Source organism: Oncorhynchus masou, chromosome 18, assembly GCF_036934945.1.
Source record: "Oncorhynchus masou masou isolate Uvic2021 chromosome 18, UVic_Omas_1.1, whole genome shotgun sequence".
In the NCBI taxonomy this organism is placed as follows: domain Eukaryota; kingdom Metazoa; phylum Chordata; class Actinopteri; order Salmoniformes; family Salmonidae; genus Oncorhynchus; species Oncorhynchus masou.
Window position 1 is genome coordinate 79,436,167 of NC_088229.1, and position 16,011 is coordinate 79,452,177.

Sequence of the window (16,011 nt, forward strand, 5' to 3'; positions counted from 1 at the left end):
AGACCCTGCTGGCGACTGTAGACCCTGCTGGCTACTGTAGACCCTGCTGGCTACATCAGACCGTGCTGGCTACATCAGGCCCTGCTGGCTACATCAGAACCTGCTGGCTACTGTAGACCCTGCTGGCTACTGTAGACCCTGCTGGCTACATCAGACCCTGCTGGCTACTGTAGACCCTGCTGGCTACATCAGACCGTGCTGGCTACATCAGACACTGCTGGCTACTGTAGACCCTGCTGGCTACTGTAGACCCTGCTGGCTACATCAGACCCTGCTAGCTACTGTAGACACTGCTGGCTACATCAGACACTGCTGGCTACATCAGAACCTGCTGGCTACTGTAGACCCTGCTGGCTACTGTAGACCCAGCTGGCTACATCAGACCCTGCTGGCAACTGTAGACCCTGCGGGCTACTTCAGACCCTGCTGGCTACTGTAGACCCAGCTGGCTACATCAGACCCTGCTGGCTACTGTAGACCCTGCTGGCTACTGTAGACCCAGCTGGCTACATCAGACCCCGCTGGCAACTGTAGACCCTGCGGGCTACTTCAGACCCTGCTGGCTACTGTAGACCCAGCTGGTTACATCAGACCCTGCTGTCTACTGCAGATCCTGCTGGCTACTGCAGACCCTGCTGGCTACTGTAGACCCTGCTGGCTACGTCAGACCCTGCTGGCTACATCAGACCCTGCTGGCTACTGTAGACCCTGCTGGCTACTGTAGACCCTGCTGGCTACATCAGACCCTGCTAGCTACTGTAGACACTGCTGGCTACATCAGACACTGCTGGCTACATCAGAACCTGCTGGCTACTGCAGACAATGCTGGCTACTGTAGACCCAGCTGGCTACATAAGACCCTGCTGGCAAATGTAGACCCTGCTGGCTACTGGAGACCCTGCGGGCTACTTCAGACCCTGCTGGCTACGGTAGACCCAGCTGGCTACATCAGACCCTGCTGGCTACATAAGACCCTGCTGGCTACATCAAACCCTGCTGGCTACTGTAGACCCAGCTGGCTACATCAGACCCTGCTGGCTACTGTAGACCCTGCTGGCTACATCAGACCCTGCTGGCTACTGTAGACCCAGCTGGCTACATAAGACCCTGCTGGCTACTGTAGACCCTGCTGGCTACATCAGACCCTGCTGGCTACTGTAGACCCTGCTGGCTACTGTAGACCCTGCTGGCTACAGCAGACCCTGCTGGCTACTGTAGACCCTGCTGGCTACTGAAGACCCTGCTGGCTACATCAGACCCTGCAGGCTACTTCAGACCCTGCTGGCTACATCAGACCCTGCTGGCTACATCAGACCCTGCTGGCTACTGTAGACCCTGATGGCTACATCAGACCCTGCTGGCTACATCGGGCCCTGCTGGCTACTTCAGACACTGCTGGCTACTGTAGACCCTGCTGGCTACATCAGACCCTGCTGGCTACTGTAGACCCTGCTGGCTACATCAGACCCTGCTGTCTACTGCAGACCCTGCTGGCTACTGTAGACCCTGCTGGCTATTTTAGAACCTGCTGGCTACTAAAGTCCCTGCTGGCTATATCAGACCCTGCTGGCTACTTCAGACCCTGCTGGCTACGGCAGACCCTGCTGGCTACATCAGACCCTGCTGGCTACTGTAGACACTGCTGGCTACATCAGACCCTGCTGGCTACTGTAGACCCTGCTGGCTACTGTAGACACTGCTGGCTACATCAGACCCTGCTGGCTACTGTAGACCCTGCTGGCTACTGTAGACACTGCTGGCTACATCAGACACTGCTGGCGACTGTAGACCCTGCTGGCTACATCAGACCTGCTGGCAACTGTAGACCCTGCTGGCTACTGTAGACCCTGCTGGCGACTGTAGACCCTGCTGGCTACTGTAGACCCTGCTGGCTACATCAGACCGTGCTGGCTACATCAGGCCCTGCTGGCTACATCAGAACCTGCTGGCTACTGTAGACCCTGCTGGCTACTGTAGACCCTGCTGGCTACATCAGACCCTGCTTGCTACTGTAGACCCTGCTGGCTACATCAGACCCTGCTGGCTACTGTAGACCCTGCTGGCTACATCAGACCCTGCTGGCTACATCAGACCCTGCTGTCTACTGTAGACCCTGATGGCTACTGTAGACCCTGCTGGCTACATCAGACCCTGCTGGCTACATCAGACCCTGCTGGCTACATCAGACTCTGCTGGCTACTGTAGACCCTGCTGGCTACTGTAGACCCTGCTGGCTACATCAGACCCTGCTAGCTACTGTAGACACTGCTGGCTACATCAGACACTGCTGGCTACATCAGAACCTGCTGGCTACTGTAGAACATGCTGGCTACTGTAGACCCAGCTGTCTACTGCAGACCCTGCTGGCTACTGTAGACCCTGCTGGCTACTGTAGAGCCTGCTGGCTACTGTAGACCCTGCTGGCTACTAAAGACCCTGCTGGCAACATCAGACTCTGCTGGCTACTTCAGACCATGCTGGCTACAGCAGACACTGCTGGCTACATCAGACCATGCTGGCTACTGTAGACCCTGCTGGCTACGTCAGACCCTGTTGGCTACATCAGACCCTGCTGGCTACTGTAGACCCTGCTGGCTACTGTAGACCCTGCTGGCTACATCAGACCCTGCTAGCTACTGTAGACACTGCTGGCTACATCAGACACTGCTGGCTACATCAGAACCTGCTGGCTACTGCAGACCCTGCTGGCTACTGTAGACCCAGCTGGCTACATCAGACCCTGCTGGCAACTGTAGACCCTGCGGGCTACTTCAGACCCTGCTGGCTACGGTAGACCCAGCTGGCTACATCAGACCCTGCTGGCTACTGTAGACCCAGCTGGCTACATCAAACCCTGCTGGCTACTGTAGACCCAGCTGGCTACATCAGACCCTGCTGGCTACTGTAGACCCTGCTGGCTACATCAAACCCTGCTGGCTACTGTAGACCCTGCTGGCTACTGTAGACCCTGCTGGCTACTGTAGACCCTGCTGGCTACTGTAGACCCTGCAGGATGCATCAGACCCTGCTGGCTACTTCAGACCCTGCTGGCTACTGTAGACCCTGCTGGCTACATCAGACCCTGCTGGCTACTGTAGACCCTGATGGCTACATCAGACCCTGCTGGCTACATAAGACTCTGCTGGCTACTTCTGACCCTGCTGGCTACTGTAGACCCTGCTGGCTACTGTAGACCCTGCTGGCTACATCAGACCCTGCTAGCTACTGTAGACCCAGCTGGCTACATCAGACCCTGCCGGCTACTTTCGACCCAGCTGGCTACATCAGACCCTGCTGGCTACTGTAGACCCAGCTGGCTACATCAGACCCTGCTGGCTACTGTAGACCCAGCTGGCTACATCAGACCCTGCTGGCTACTGTAGACCCTGCTGGCTACATCAGACCCTGCTGGCTACATCAGACCCTGCTGTCTACTGCAGACCCTGCTGGCTACTGTAGACCCTGCTGGCTACTGTAGAACCTGCTGGCTACTAAAGACCCTGCTGGCTATATCAGACCCTGCTGGCTACTTCAGACCCTGCTGGCTACGGCAGACCCTGCTGGCTACATCAGACCCTGCTGGCTACTGTAGACACTGCTGGCTACATCAGACCCTGCTGGCTACTGTAGACCCTGCTGGCTACATCAGACCCTGCTGGCTACTGTAGACCCTGATGGCTACATCAGACCCTGCTGGCTACATAAGACTCTGCTGGCTACTTCTGACCCTGCTGGCTACTGTAGACCCTGCTGGCTACTGTAGACCCAGCTGGCTACATCAGACCCTGCCGGCTACTTTCGACCCAGCTGGCTACATCAGACCCTGCTGGCTACTGTAGAGCCTGCTGGCTACTGTAGACCCTGCTGGCTACATCAGACCCTGCTGGCTACTGTAGACCCAGCTGGCTACATCAAACCCTGCTGGCTACTGTAGACCCAGCTGGCTACATCAGACCCTGCTGGCTACTGTAGACCCTGCTGGCTACATCAAACCCTGCTGGCTACTGTAGACCCTGCTGGCTACTGTAGACCCTGCTGGCTACTGTAGACCCTGCTGGCTACTGTAGACCCTGCAGGCTGCATCAGACCCTGCTGGCTACTTCAGACCCTGCTGGCTACTGTAGACCCTGCTGGCTACATCAGACCCTGCTGGCTACTGTAGACCCTGATGGCTACATCAGACCCTGCTGGCTACATAAGACTCTGCTGGCTACTTCTGACCCTGCTGGCTACTGTAGACCCTGCTGGCTACTGTAGACCCTGCTGGCTACATCAGACCCTGCTAGCTACTGTAGACCCAGCTGGCTACATCAGACCCTGCCGGCTACTTTCGACCCAGCTGGCTACATCAGACCCTGCTGGCTACTGTAGACCCAGCTGGCTACATCAGACCCTGCTGGCTACTGTAGACCCAGCTGGCTACATCAGACCCTGCTGGCTACTGTAGACCCTGCTGGCTACATCAGACCCTGCTGGCTACATCAGACCCTGCTGTCTACTGCAGACCCTGCTGGCTACTGTAGACCCTGCTGGCTACTGTAGAACCTGCTGGCTACTAAAGACCCTGCTGGCTATATCAGACCCTGCTGGCTACTTCAGACCCTGCTGGCTACGGCAGACCCTGCTGGCTACATCAGACCCTGCTGGCTACTGTAGACACTGCTGGCTACATCAGACCCTGCTGGCTACTGTAGACCCTGCTGGCTACAGTAGACCCTGCTGGCGACTGTAGACCCTGCTGGCTACTATAGACCCTGCTGGCTACTGTAGACCCTGCTGGCTACATCAGACCCTGCTGGCTACTGTAGAACCTGCTGGCTACATCAGACCCTGCTGGCTACTGTAGACCCTGCTGTCTACTGTAGACCCTGCTGGCTACATCAGACCCTGCTGGCAACTGTAGACCCTGCTGGCTACTGTAGACCCTGCTGGCTACATCAGACCCTGCTGGCTACTGTAGACCCTGCTGGCTACTTCAGACCCTGCTGCCTACATCAGACCCTGCTGGCTACTGTAGACCCTGCTGTTTACATCAGATCCTGCTGGCTACTGTAGACCCTGCTGGCTACTTCAGACCCTGCTGGCTACATCAGACCCTGCTGGCTACTGCAGACCCTGCTGGCTACTGTAGACCCTGCTGGCTACTGTAGACCCTGCTGGCTACTTCAGACCCTGCTGGCTACATCAGACCCTGCTGGCTACTGTAGACCCTGCTGGCTACTGCAGACCACGCTGTCTACTGCAGACCCTGCTGTCTGCAGGGAACACTTCTCACAGTCTGGATCAATAACCAGTACTGACATGTGTCCAGAGTGGTCTCTCTGGCCTGTCTGGTCTGTCTGGTCTACCTGGTCTGTCAGGTCTGTCAGGTCTGTCTGGTCTCTCTGGTCTGTCTGGTCTGTCTGGTCTGTCAGGTCTGTCAGGTCTGTCAGGTCTGTCTGGTCTGTCAGGTCTGTCAGGTCTGTCAGGTCTGTCAGGTCTGTCAGGTCTGTCTGGTCTGTCTGGTCTCTCTGGTCTGTCTGGTCTGTCAGGTCTGTCAGGTCTGTCAGGTCTGTCAGGTCTGTCTGGTCTGTCTGGTCTGTCTGTCTGTCTGGTCTGTTTGGTCTTGTCTGTCTGTCTGGTCTGTCTGGTCTGTCTGGTCTGTCTGTCTGTTTGGTCTGTCTGGTCTGTCTGTCTGGTCTGTCTGGTCTGTTTTGTCAGTCAGGTCTGTCTGGTCCGTCTGGTCCGTCAGGCCGGTCTGGTCTGTCAGGTCTGTCTGGTCTGTCAGGTCAGTCTGGTCTATCTTGTCTGGTCTGTCTGGTCTGTCTGGTCTGTTTGGTCTGTTTGGTCTGTCTGGTCTGTCTGTCTGGTCTGTCTGGTCTGTCGAGTCTGGGTCGGAATGGAGTTGATTTAAGCTGCAGACCAGATGGCACTCTAGTCCCACAGGGCTCTGGTCTAAAGTAGCGCACTATATAGGGCTCTGGTCTAAAGTAGTGTACTATATAGGGCTCTGGTCTAAAGTAGTGCACTATATAGGGCTCTGGTCTAAAGTAGTGTACTATATAGGGCTCTGGTCTAAAGTAGTGCACTATATAGGGCTCTGGTCTAAAGTAGTGCACTATATAGGGCTCTGGTCTAAAGTAGTGCACTATATAGGGCTCTGGTCTAAAGTAGTGCACTATATAGGGCTCTGGTCTAAAGTAGTGCACAATATAGGGCTCTGGTCTAAAGTAGTGCACTATATATGGCTCTGGTCTAAAGTAGTGTACTATATAGGGCTCTGGTCTAAAGTAGTGCACTATATAGGGCTTTGGTCTACATTAGTGCACTATATAGGGCTCTGGTCTAAAGTAGTGCACTATATAGGGCTCTGGTCTAAAGTAGTGCACTATATAGGGAATAGGGTGCCATATATGATGATAAATTGTTAAATAAGGACTGGTTGTGTAAATCTGCTCGACTGAGAGAATGAATTAGTTCAAGTTGATGTCTGAGGAAGGTTATTGTTACTTAAAGTTGACTATACCTCTCGTGATAACGATAGTGATCTGTAGTGATTGTCCTAGCAGCAATACAATGCACTATACTACACTGCACAAAAAATAAAGGGAACACTAAAATTACACATCCTTGATCTAAATGAAATATTCTTATTAAATACTTTTTTCTTCACATATTTGAATGTGCCGACAACAAAATCTCACAAATTATCAATGGAAATCAAATGTATCAACCCAAGGAAGTCTGTATTTGGAGTCACACTCAAAATTAAAGTGGAAAACCACACTACAGGCAGATCCAACTTTGATGTAATGTCCTTAAAACAAGTCCAAATTAGGCTCAGTAGTGTGTGTGGCCTCCACGTGCCTGCATGACCTCCCTACAACGGCTGGGCATGCTCCTGATGAGGTGGCGGATGGTCTCCAGAGGGATCTCCTCCCAGACATGGACTAAAGCATACACCAACACCTGGACAGTCTTTGGTGCAACGTGGCGTTGGTGGATGGAGCGAAACATGATGTCCCAGATGTGCTCAATTGGATTCAGGTCTGGGGAACGGGCGGGCCAGTCCATAGCATCAATGCCTTCCTCTTGCAGGAACTGCTGACACACTCCAGCCACATGAGGTCTAAAATGGTCTTGCATTAGGAGGAACCCAGGGCCAACCGCAACAGCATATGGTCTCACAAGGGGTCTGAGGATCTCATCTCGGTACCTAATTGCAGTCAGGCTACCTCTGGCAAGCACATGGAGGGCTGTGCGGCCCCCCCAAAGAAATACCACCCCACACCATGACTGACCCACCGCCAAACCGGCCATGCTGGAGGATGTTGCAGGCAGCAGAACGTTCTCCACGGTGTCTCCAGACTCTGTCACGTCTGTCACATGCTCAGTGTGAACCTGCTTTCATCTGTGAAGAGCACAGGGCGCCAGGGGCGAATTTGCCAATCTTGGTGTTCTCTGGCAAATGCCAAACGTCCTGCACAGTGTTGGGCTGTAAGCACAACCCCCACCTGTGGACGTTGGGCCCTCATACCACCCTCATGGAGTCTGTTGCTGACCGTTTGAGCAGAAACATGCACATTTGTGGCCAGCTGGAGGTCATTTTGCAGGGCTCTGGCAGTGCTCCTCCTGTACCTCCTTGCACAAAGGCGGAGGTAGCGGTCCTGCTGCTGGGTTGTTGCCCTCCTACGGCCTCCTCCATGTCTCATGATGTACTGGCCTGTCTCCTGGTAGCGCCTCCATGCTCTGGACACTACGCTGACAGACACAGCAAACCTTCTTGTCACAGCTCGCATTGATGTGCCATCCTGGATGAGCTGCACTACCTGAGCCACTTGTGTGGGTTGTAGACTCCGTCTCATGCTACCACTAGAGTGAAAGCACCGCCAGCATTCAAAAGTGACCAAAACATCAGCCAGGAAGCATAGGAACTGAGAAGTGGTCTGTGGTCACCACCTCCAGAACCACTCCTTTATTGGGGGTGTCTTGCTAATTGCCTATAATTTCCACCTGTTGTCTATTCCATTTGCACAACAGCATGTGAAATTTAATGTCAATCAGTGTTGCTTCCCAAGTGGACAGTTTGATTTCACAGAAGTGTGATTGACTTGGAGTTACATTGTGTTGTTTAAGTGTTCCCTTTATTTTTTTGAGCAGGGTATTATACTAGAGCCATACTTATACTGTACACACATGCACGCACACACACACACACACACACACACACACACACACACACACACACACACACACACACACACACACACACACACACACACACACACACACACACACACACACACACACTGTGACCCGTTTCAGGAAACTAGACGTATGTCGCTAGTCACGACTTCACAGGAGAGCTTTTTGAACTGTATTTTTTTATCTGTGTATTTTGGCAGTAATGCCGTCTCGAACATGTCAACGTTCATGTACAGCACAGGAGTCACCAACACACTGGATAACATAATTAACAGCCTAACCAGCTCTGCTATGGTGAGTAATGTTCAGTGAGCTGTTCTCTCTCTCACTTAGATGTCTGGAAGTAGCTGGCAAGTTAGTACAGAACGGTTGGATCAACCCTTAAAGAGATGGGAGGGTCTAAGGCTTAAGAACAACGCTCAATGGGTGGGGCTAAATGCTTTAGAGGGCGTGAACAATGCTGAATGGGTGGGGTTAAAGGCTTTAGAGGGCGTGAACAATGCTGATTGGGTGGGGCTAAAAGCTTTAGAGGGCATGAACAATGCTGAATGGGTGGGGCTAAATGCTTTAGAGGGCGTGAACAATGCTGAATGGGTGGGCTAAAGGCTTTAGAGGGAGTGAACAATGCTGAATGGGTGGGGCTAAATGCTTTAGAGGGCGTGAACAATGCTGAATGGGTGGGGCTAAATGCTTTAGAGGGTGTGGACAATGCTGAATGAGTGGGGCTAAAGGCTTTAGAGGGCGTGAACAATGCTGATTGGGTGGGGCTAAAGGCTTTAGAGGGCGTGAACAATGCTGAATGGGTGGAGACAAAGAAGGACTCTCCAAAAGAAGAACAAAAACATTGAAAGACGGTTTTCTCAAAAGGGAGTTTACAAATTGATCAACTTTCAAAGCAGAATTACTGACCCATTGTTTCCTCAAATGCAGCGTATGCTGTTGAGTCTCCACTTTTATCCAATGTAAAAAACAGAAATTCAAATGTTGCTACATAAGACCGAATCGAGGTGGTGAGTCACATATACAAACACACACTCACACACGCACGCTCGCACACACACACACACACACACACACACACACACACACACACACACACACACACACACACACACACACACACGAACTCACTCACGAACTCACTCACTCACGCACACACACACACACTACCAGTCAAAAGTTTGGACACACCTACTCATTCCAGGGTTTTCTTTATTTTTTACTATTTTCTACATTGTAGAATAATAGTGACGACATCAACACTATTAAATAACACATATGGATTCATGTAGTAACCATAAAAAGTGTTAAACAAATCAAATGTATGTTTATATTTGAGTTTCTGCAAATGGGTCTTCCACATGGACAATGACCCCAAGCATACTTCCAAAGTTGTGGCAAAATGGCTTAAGTGCACCAAAGTCAAGGTATTGGAGTGGTCATCACAAAGCCCTGACCTCAATCCTATAGAACATTCATGGGCAGAACTGAAAAAGCGTGTGTGAGAAAGGAGGCCTACAAACCTGACTCAGTTACACCAGCTCTGTCAGGAGGAGTGGGCCAAAATTCACCCAACTTATTGTGGGAAGCTTGTGGAAGGCCACCCAAAGCATTTGACCAAAGTTAAACAATTTATTGGCAATGCTACCAAATACTAATTGAGTGTATGTGAACTTCTGACCCACTGGGAATGTGATGAAAGAAAAAAAAGCTGAAAGAAATCATTCTCTCTACTATTATTCTGACATTTCACATTCTTAAAATAAAGTGGTGATCCTAACTGACCTAAGACAGGGAATTTTTACTAGGATTAAATGTCAGGAATTGTGAAAAACTGAGTTTAAATGTATTTGGCTAAGGTGTATGTAAACTTCCGACTTCAACTGTATACAAATCCACACACGCACGCACGCACGCACGCACGCACGCACACACACACACACACACACACACACACACACACACACACACACACACACACACACACACACACACACACACACACTCACCCACACTCTAACAGTTTAGGCTCTTCGTTAGTGGGCGAGTCTTCAGTCTTCATCAGGCGTTTGGAACCAGGAAGTGGGCGTGTCTGTCCACTGGCTTCTAGCCCTGCCCCTTGCCCAGGGCCTGCCCCTGAGCTGGTCTGAGGGAATGTGTAGACCCGGGAGGAGTCAGCTGATACACAGTACCGGGCTCCCCGCGCTAGGGGACTGCCACTGTGGTGGGACCCACTGGACCCAGAGAAAAAAGGGTTGAAGGTCAAACGGGTGTAGAAGTGTTGGTGAGAAAAGGGAACCGCTGGCCGGACAGAAACAACAGAACAACAGGACACCCAATGGCCAGTCTGGTCACATGATCAATTTGGAACTTCTTGTATCATAGATAACATATATAAAGGACAGAATGAGGACACATCTCTGTAGGTTAACAGACAGCTGAATGAGGACACATCTCTGTAGGTTAACAGACAGCTGAATGAGGACACATCTCTGTAGGTTAACAGACAGCTGAATGAGGACACATCTCTGTAGGTTAACAGACAGCTGAATGAGGACACATCTCTGTAGGTTAACAGACAGCTGAATGAGGACACATCTCTGTAGGTTAACAGACAGCTGAATGAGGACACATCTCTGTAGGTTAACAGACAGCTGAATGAGGACACATCTCTGTAGGTTAACAGACAGCTGAATGAGGACACATCTCTGTAGGTTAACAGACAGCTGAATGAGGACACATCTCTGTAGGTTAACAGACAGCTGAATGAGGACACATCTCTGTAGGTTAACAGACAGCTGAATGAGGACACATCTCTGTAGGTTAACAGACAGCTGAATGAGGACACATTTCTGGCAGCCCCTGACCCTGACCCATCCACTGACCTTGACCTATCCCCTGACCCATTCCCTGACCCTGTGTGTGTGTGTGTGTGTGTGTGTGTGTGTGTGTGTGTGTGTGTGTGTGTGTGTGTGTGTGTGTGTGTGTGTGTGTGTGTGTGTGTGTGTGTGTGTGTGTGTGTGTGTGTGTGTGTGTGTGTGTGTGTGTGTGTGTGTGTGTGTGTGTGTGTGTGTGTGGTGTCCTGAGAGCCAATATGTTGATGATCTGGGAGATAATGAAAAAGACTGTTGGCTTTGCTGGTGTCGAGGACAGGGATGAGAGGAGAGGAGAGGAGAGGAGAGGAGAGGAGAGGAGAGGAGAGGAGAGGAGAGGAGAGGAGAGGAGAGGAGAGGAGAGGAGAGGAGAGGAGAGGAGAGGAGAGAGACTGTACCTGGAGTGGGAGGAGTGTGAATGTGATGAGATCTCACTCAGGTCCCCAATGCTTCCCTCTGTCACGTGACCACTCATGATCGCTGATGCATATCCTTGTGGCAGGTAAAGTTTCCCATGATCCTCTCCTTCGCAGCCATCCTTGGTGTGTCCCCCCTCACCCCCACAACCCCCCTGCAATAGTAACCTCCCCCCAGGCCCCATACAGGGGTTGGTGTCGATCCCGCTGTCTGTTGAGGCTCCTTTAATGTACGTCAACCCCAGGATCTCAGGATCCATCAGATCTCCAGAGCCAAATTGTTTATCATCACTGTTATTGGAGGAGGCGTTGGAGGAGAGGGTGTTACAGCTGGAGTGACTGGATGTCTTCTCTCCCTGTACAGAGGAGAGGGAAAGAGAGAGAGAGAGAGAGAGAGAGAAGAGAGAGAGAAGAGAGGGAGAGGAGGAGAGAGGGAGAGAGAGAGAGAGGTGAGAGGGAGAGGAGTAGGAGAGAGGGAGAGAGAGAGAGAGACAGAGGAGGAGAGAGAGGAGGAGGTGAGAAAGAGAGATAGGAGGAGGAGAGAGAGAGAGTTAGAGAGGAGGAGAGAGAGAGTGAGGAGGAGGAGAGAGAAAGAGGAGGAGAGAGAGAGAGGAGTAGGAGAGAGAGAGAGTCGGAGAGAGGGAGAGAGAGAGAGGAGTAAGAGAGAGAGAGAGAGAGAGAGAGAGAGAGAGAGAGAGAGGGAGTGAGAGAGAGAGGAAGAGAGGAGGAGGAGAGAGTTAGACAGAGAGAGGAGGGGAGAGGGATATAGGGGGAGGAGAGAGAGAAAGAGAGAGAGAGAGGAGGAGAGAGAGAGAGTTAGAGAGACAGAGAGAGAGAGAGAGAGAGAGAGGAGTAGGAGATACAGAGAGAGATAGAGAGAGGAGGAGAGAGGGAGAGAGAGAGAGAGAGGGGGAGGAGAGAGGGAGAGAGAGAGGAGTAGGAGAGAGAGAGGAGAGAGGGAGAGAGAGAGTTAGAGAGCAGAGAGCGAGAGAGAGAGAGTTAGAGAGGAGGAGAGAGAGAGTTGGAGAGAGAGAAGGAGAGAGAGAGAGAGAGAAGGAGAGAGAGAGGAGGAGTGAGAGAGTTAGATAGAAGGAGGAGGAGAGAGAGAGAGAGGAGGAGAGAGTTAGAGAGAGAGAGGAGGGGAGAGAGGAGGGGAGAGGGATATAGGGGAGGAGAGAGAGAGAAAGAGAGAGAGCGATAGAGGAGGAGAGAGGGAGATAGAGAGAGTTAGAGAGGAGGAGAGAGATAGTTAGAGAGGAGGAGACAGAGATAGAGAGAGAGGGGAGGAGGAGAGAGAGAGGAGGATGAGGAGAGAGAGACAGAGGAGGAGGAGAGAGAGAGGAGGAGGAGAGAGAGGAGGAGAGAGGAGGAGAGAGAGAGTTAGAGAGGAGGAGGAGAGAGCGAGAGAGAGGAGGAGAGAGGAGGAGAGATGGAGAGAGGAGGAGAGAGAGAGACAGAGGAGTAGGAGAGAGAGAGATGAGGAGAGAGGAGGAGGATAGAGAGATAGGAGGAGGCGAGAGAGAGAGTTAGAGAGGGGGAGGATAGAGAGAGAGAGGAGGAGGATAGAGAGAGAGAGAGAGTTAGAGAGGAGGAGAGAGAGAGAGAGAGAGAGAGAGAGAGGAGGAGAGAGAGAGACAGAGAGACAGAGGAGGAGAGAGAGAGAGAGGAGGAGAGAGGAGGAGGAGGAGAGAGAGAGATAGGAGGAGGAGAGAGAGAGTTAGAGAGGAGGCTGATTAGCTGTTGTTGTCTTACCTGTTGTTGTCTTAGCTAGCTCTCCCAATCAACACCTGTGATTGCTTTATGCCTCGCTTTATGTCTCTCTCTAATGTCAATATGTATACTGTTGTTTTATTTTACTGCGGAGCCCCTCGTCACACTCAACATGCCTCAGATACCTCTTTTGTCCTCCCACACATGAGGTGACCCAGCATAACTAGTGCATCCAGAGATACAACCTCTCTTATCGTCACTCACTGTCTGACCCATACCCTGACCCTGACCTATCCCCTGACCCTGACCCTGACCCATCCCCTGACCCTGACACTGCCTGGTTTACCTCCACTGTACCTGTACCTGCACCCTACCATATCCCTGTCTGTACATGTAGCCCTGAATATATTCCATCTATACCACGCCCATAAATCTGCTCCTTTTACTCTCTGTCCCCAGTAGACGACCAGTTGATAGTTGATAGTCTTTAGCCGTACCCTCATTCTACACCTCCATTGTTCCTCGGGTGATGTGGAGGGTAACCCAGGCCCTGCGTGTCCCCAGGCACTCATTTGTTGACTTCTGTAACCGTAAAAGCCTTGGTTTCATGCATGTCAACATCAGAAGCCTCCTTCCTAAGTTTGTTTTATTCACTGCCCTAGCACACTCTGCCAACCCGGATATCCTCGCCGTCTTTGAATCCTGGCTTAGGAAGGCCACCAAAAATTTTGAGATTTCCATCCCTAACTACAACATTTTCCATCAATATAGAACTGCCAAAGAGGGAGGAGTTGCAATCTACTGCAGAGAGAGCCTGCAAAGTCCTGTCATACTTTCCAGGTCTATGCTCTATGCTCTAGCTTCAGAGTTTGTTCTGTTAGGTGATTTAAACTGGGATATGCTTAACACCCCGGCAATCCTACAATCTAAGCTAGATGCCCTCAAACTCACATAAATTATCAAAGAACCCACCAGGTACAACCCTAAATCCGTAAATATGGGCACCCTCAAAGATATCATCCTGACCAACTTGCCCTCCAGATACAGCTCTGCTGTTTTCAATCAGGATCTCAGAGATCACTGCCTCATTGCCTGCATCCGTTATGGGTCCGAGGTCAAATGACCACGCCTCATCACTGTCAAACGCTCCCTAAAACACATCTGTAAACAGGCCTTTCTAATGGACCTGGCCTGGGTATCCTGGATAGATATTGACCTAACCCCTTCATTAGAGGATGCCTGGTCGGTCTATAAAAGTAATTTCCTCATCAAAAAATGTAGAACTAGAAACAGATATAGCCCTTGGTTTACTCCAGACTTGACTGCCCTAGACCAGGACTAAAACATCCTGTGGCGTTCTGCACTAGCATCGAATAGTCCCCGCGATATGAAACTATTCGGGGAGGTCAGGAACCAATACACCCATGAAGTTAGGAAAGCTAAGGCTAGCTTTTTCAAGCAGAAATTTGCATCATCTAGCTCTAACTACAAAAAGTTTTGGGACACTGTAAATTCCATGGAGAACAAGAGCACCTCCTCCCAGCTGCCCACTGCACTGAGGCTAGGTAACACTGTCACCACCCTCCTCTCCACCAACCAGACACCCTCCTCTCTACCAACCAGACACCCTCCTCTCTACCAACCAGACACCCTCCTCTCTACCAACCAGACACCGTCCTCTCTACAACCGGACACCCTCCTCTCTACCAACCAGACACCCTCCTCTCTACCAACCAGACACCCTCCTCTCTACCAACCAGACACCCTCCTCTCTACCAACCAGACACCCTCCTCTCTACCAACCAGACACCCTCCTCTCTACCAACCAGACACCTTCATCTCTACCAACCAGACACCATCCTCTCCACCAACCAGACACCCTCCTCTCTACCAACCAGACACCCTCCTCTCTACCAACCAGACACCTTCATCTCTACCAACCAGACACCATCTCTACCAACCAGACACCATCTCTACCAACCAGACACCCTCCTCTCTACCAACCAGACACCCTCCTCTCTACCAACCAGACACCCTCCTCTCTAACAACCAGACACCCTCCTCTCTTGCAACCAGACACCCTCCTCTCTACCAACCAGACACCCTCCTCTCGACCAACCAGACACCCTCCTCTCTAGCAACCAGACACCCTCCTCTCTACCAACCAGACACCCTCCTCTCTACCAACCAGACACCCTCCTCTCTACCAACCAGACACCCTCCTCTCGACCAACCAGACACCCTCCTCTCTACCAACCAGACACCCTCCTCTCTACCAACCAGACACTTTCATCTCTACCAACCAGACACCCTCCTCTCCACCAACCAGACACCTTCATCTCTACCAACCAGGCACCATCTCTACCAACCACACACCCTACTCTCTACCAACCAGACACCCTCCTCTCTACCAACCAGACACCTTCATCTCTACCAACCAGACACCTTCATCTCTACCAACCAGACACCTTCATCTCTACCAACCAGACACCTTCATCTCTACCAACCAGACACCCTCCTCTCGACCAACCAGACACCCTCCTCTCTAGCAACCAGACACCCTCCTCTCTACCAACCAGACACTTTCATCTCTACCAACCAGACACCATCTCTACCAACCAGACACCTTCATCTCTACCAACCAGACACCCTCCTCTCTACCAACCAGACACCCTCCTCTCCACCAACCAGACACCCTCCTCTCGACCAACCAGACACCTTCATCTCCACCAACCAGACACCCTCCTCTCTACCAACCAGACACCCTCCTCTCTACCAACCAGACACCCTCCTCTCGACCAACCAGACACCCTCCTCTCTACCAACCA

The 16,011-nt window shown here is 51.6% G+C and overlaps 1 protein-coding gene across 2 annotated transcripts in view; it reads right to left on the reverse strand.

The window, feature by feature from the left end:
* Positions 1-16,011, reverse strand: part of LOC135505296 (signal-induced proliferation-associated 1-like protein 2) — a 492,209-nt gene that overhangs the window by 101,330 nt on the left and 374,868 nt on the right. For both annotated transcript variants that reach the window (XM_064924540.1, XM_064924538.1), the window contains 2 exons: positions 11,456-11,829; positions 10,194-10,418 (listed from right to left, as the gene is read on the reverse strand). In XM_064924540.1, the coding sequence (XP_064780612.1) occupies positions 10,194-10,418; positions 11,456-11,829 (599 nt within the window). The remainder of the gene's footprint in view (positions 1-10,193; positions 10,419-11,455; positions 11,830-16,011) is intronic.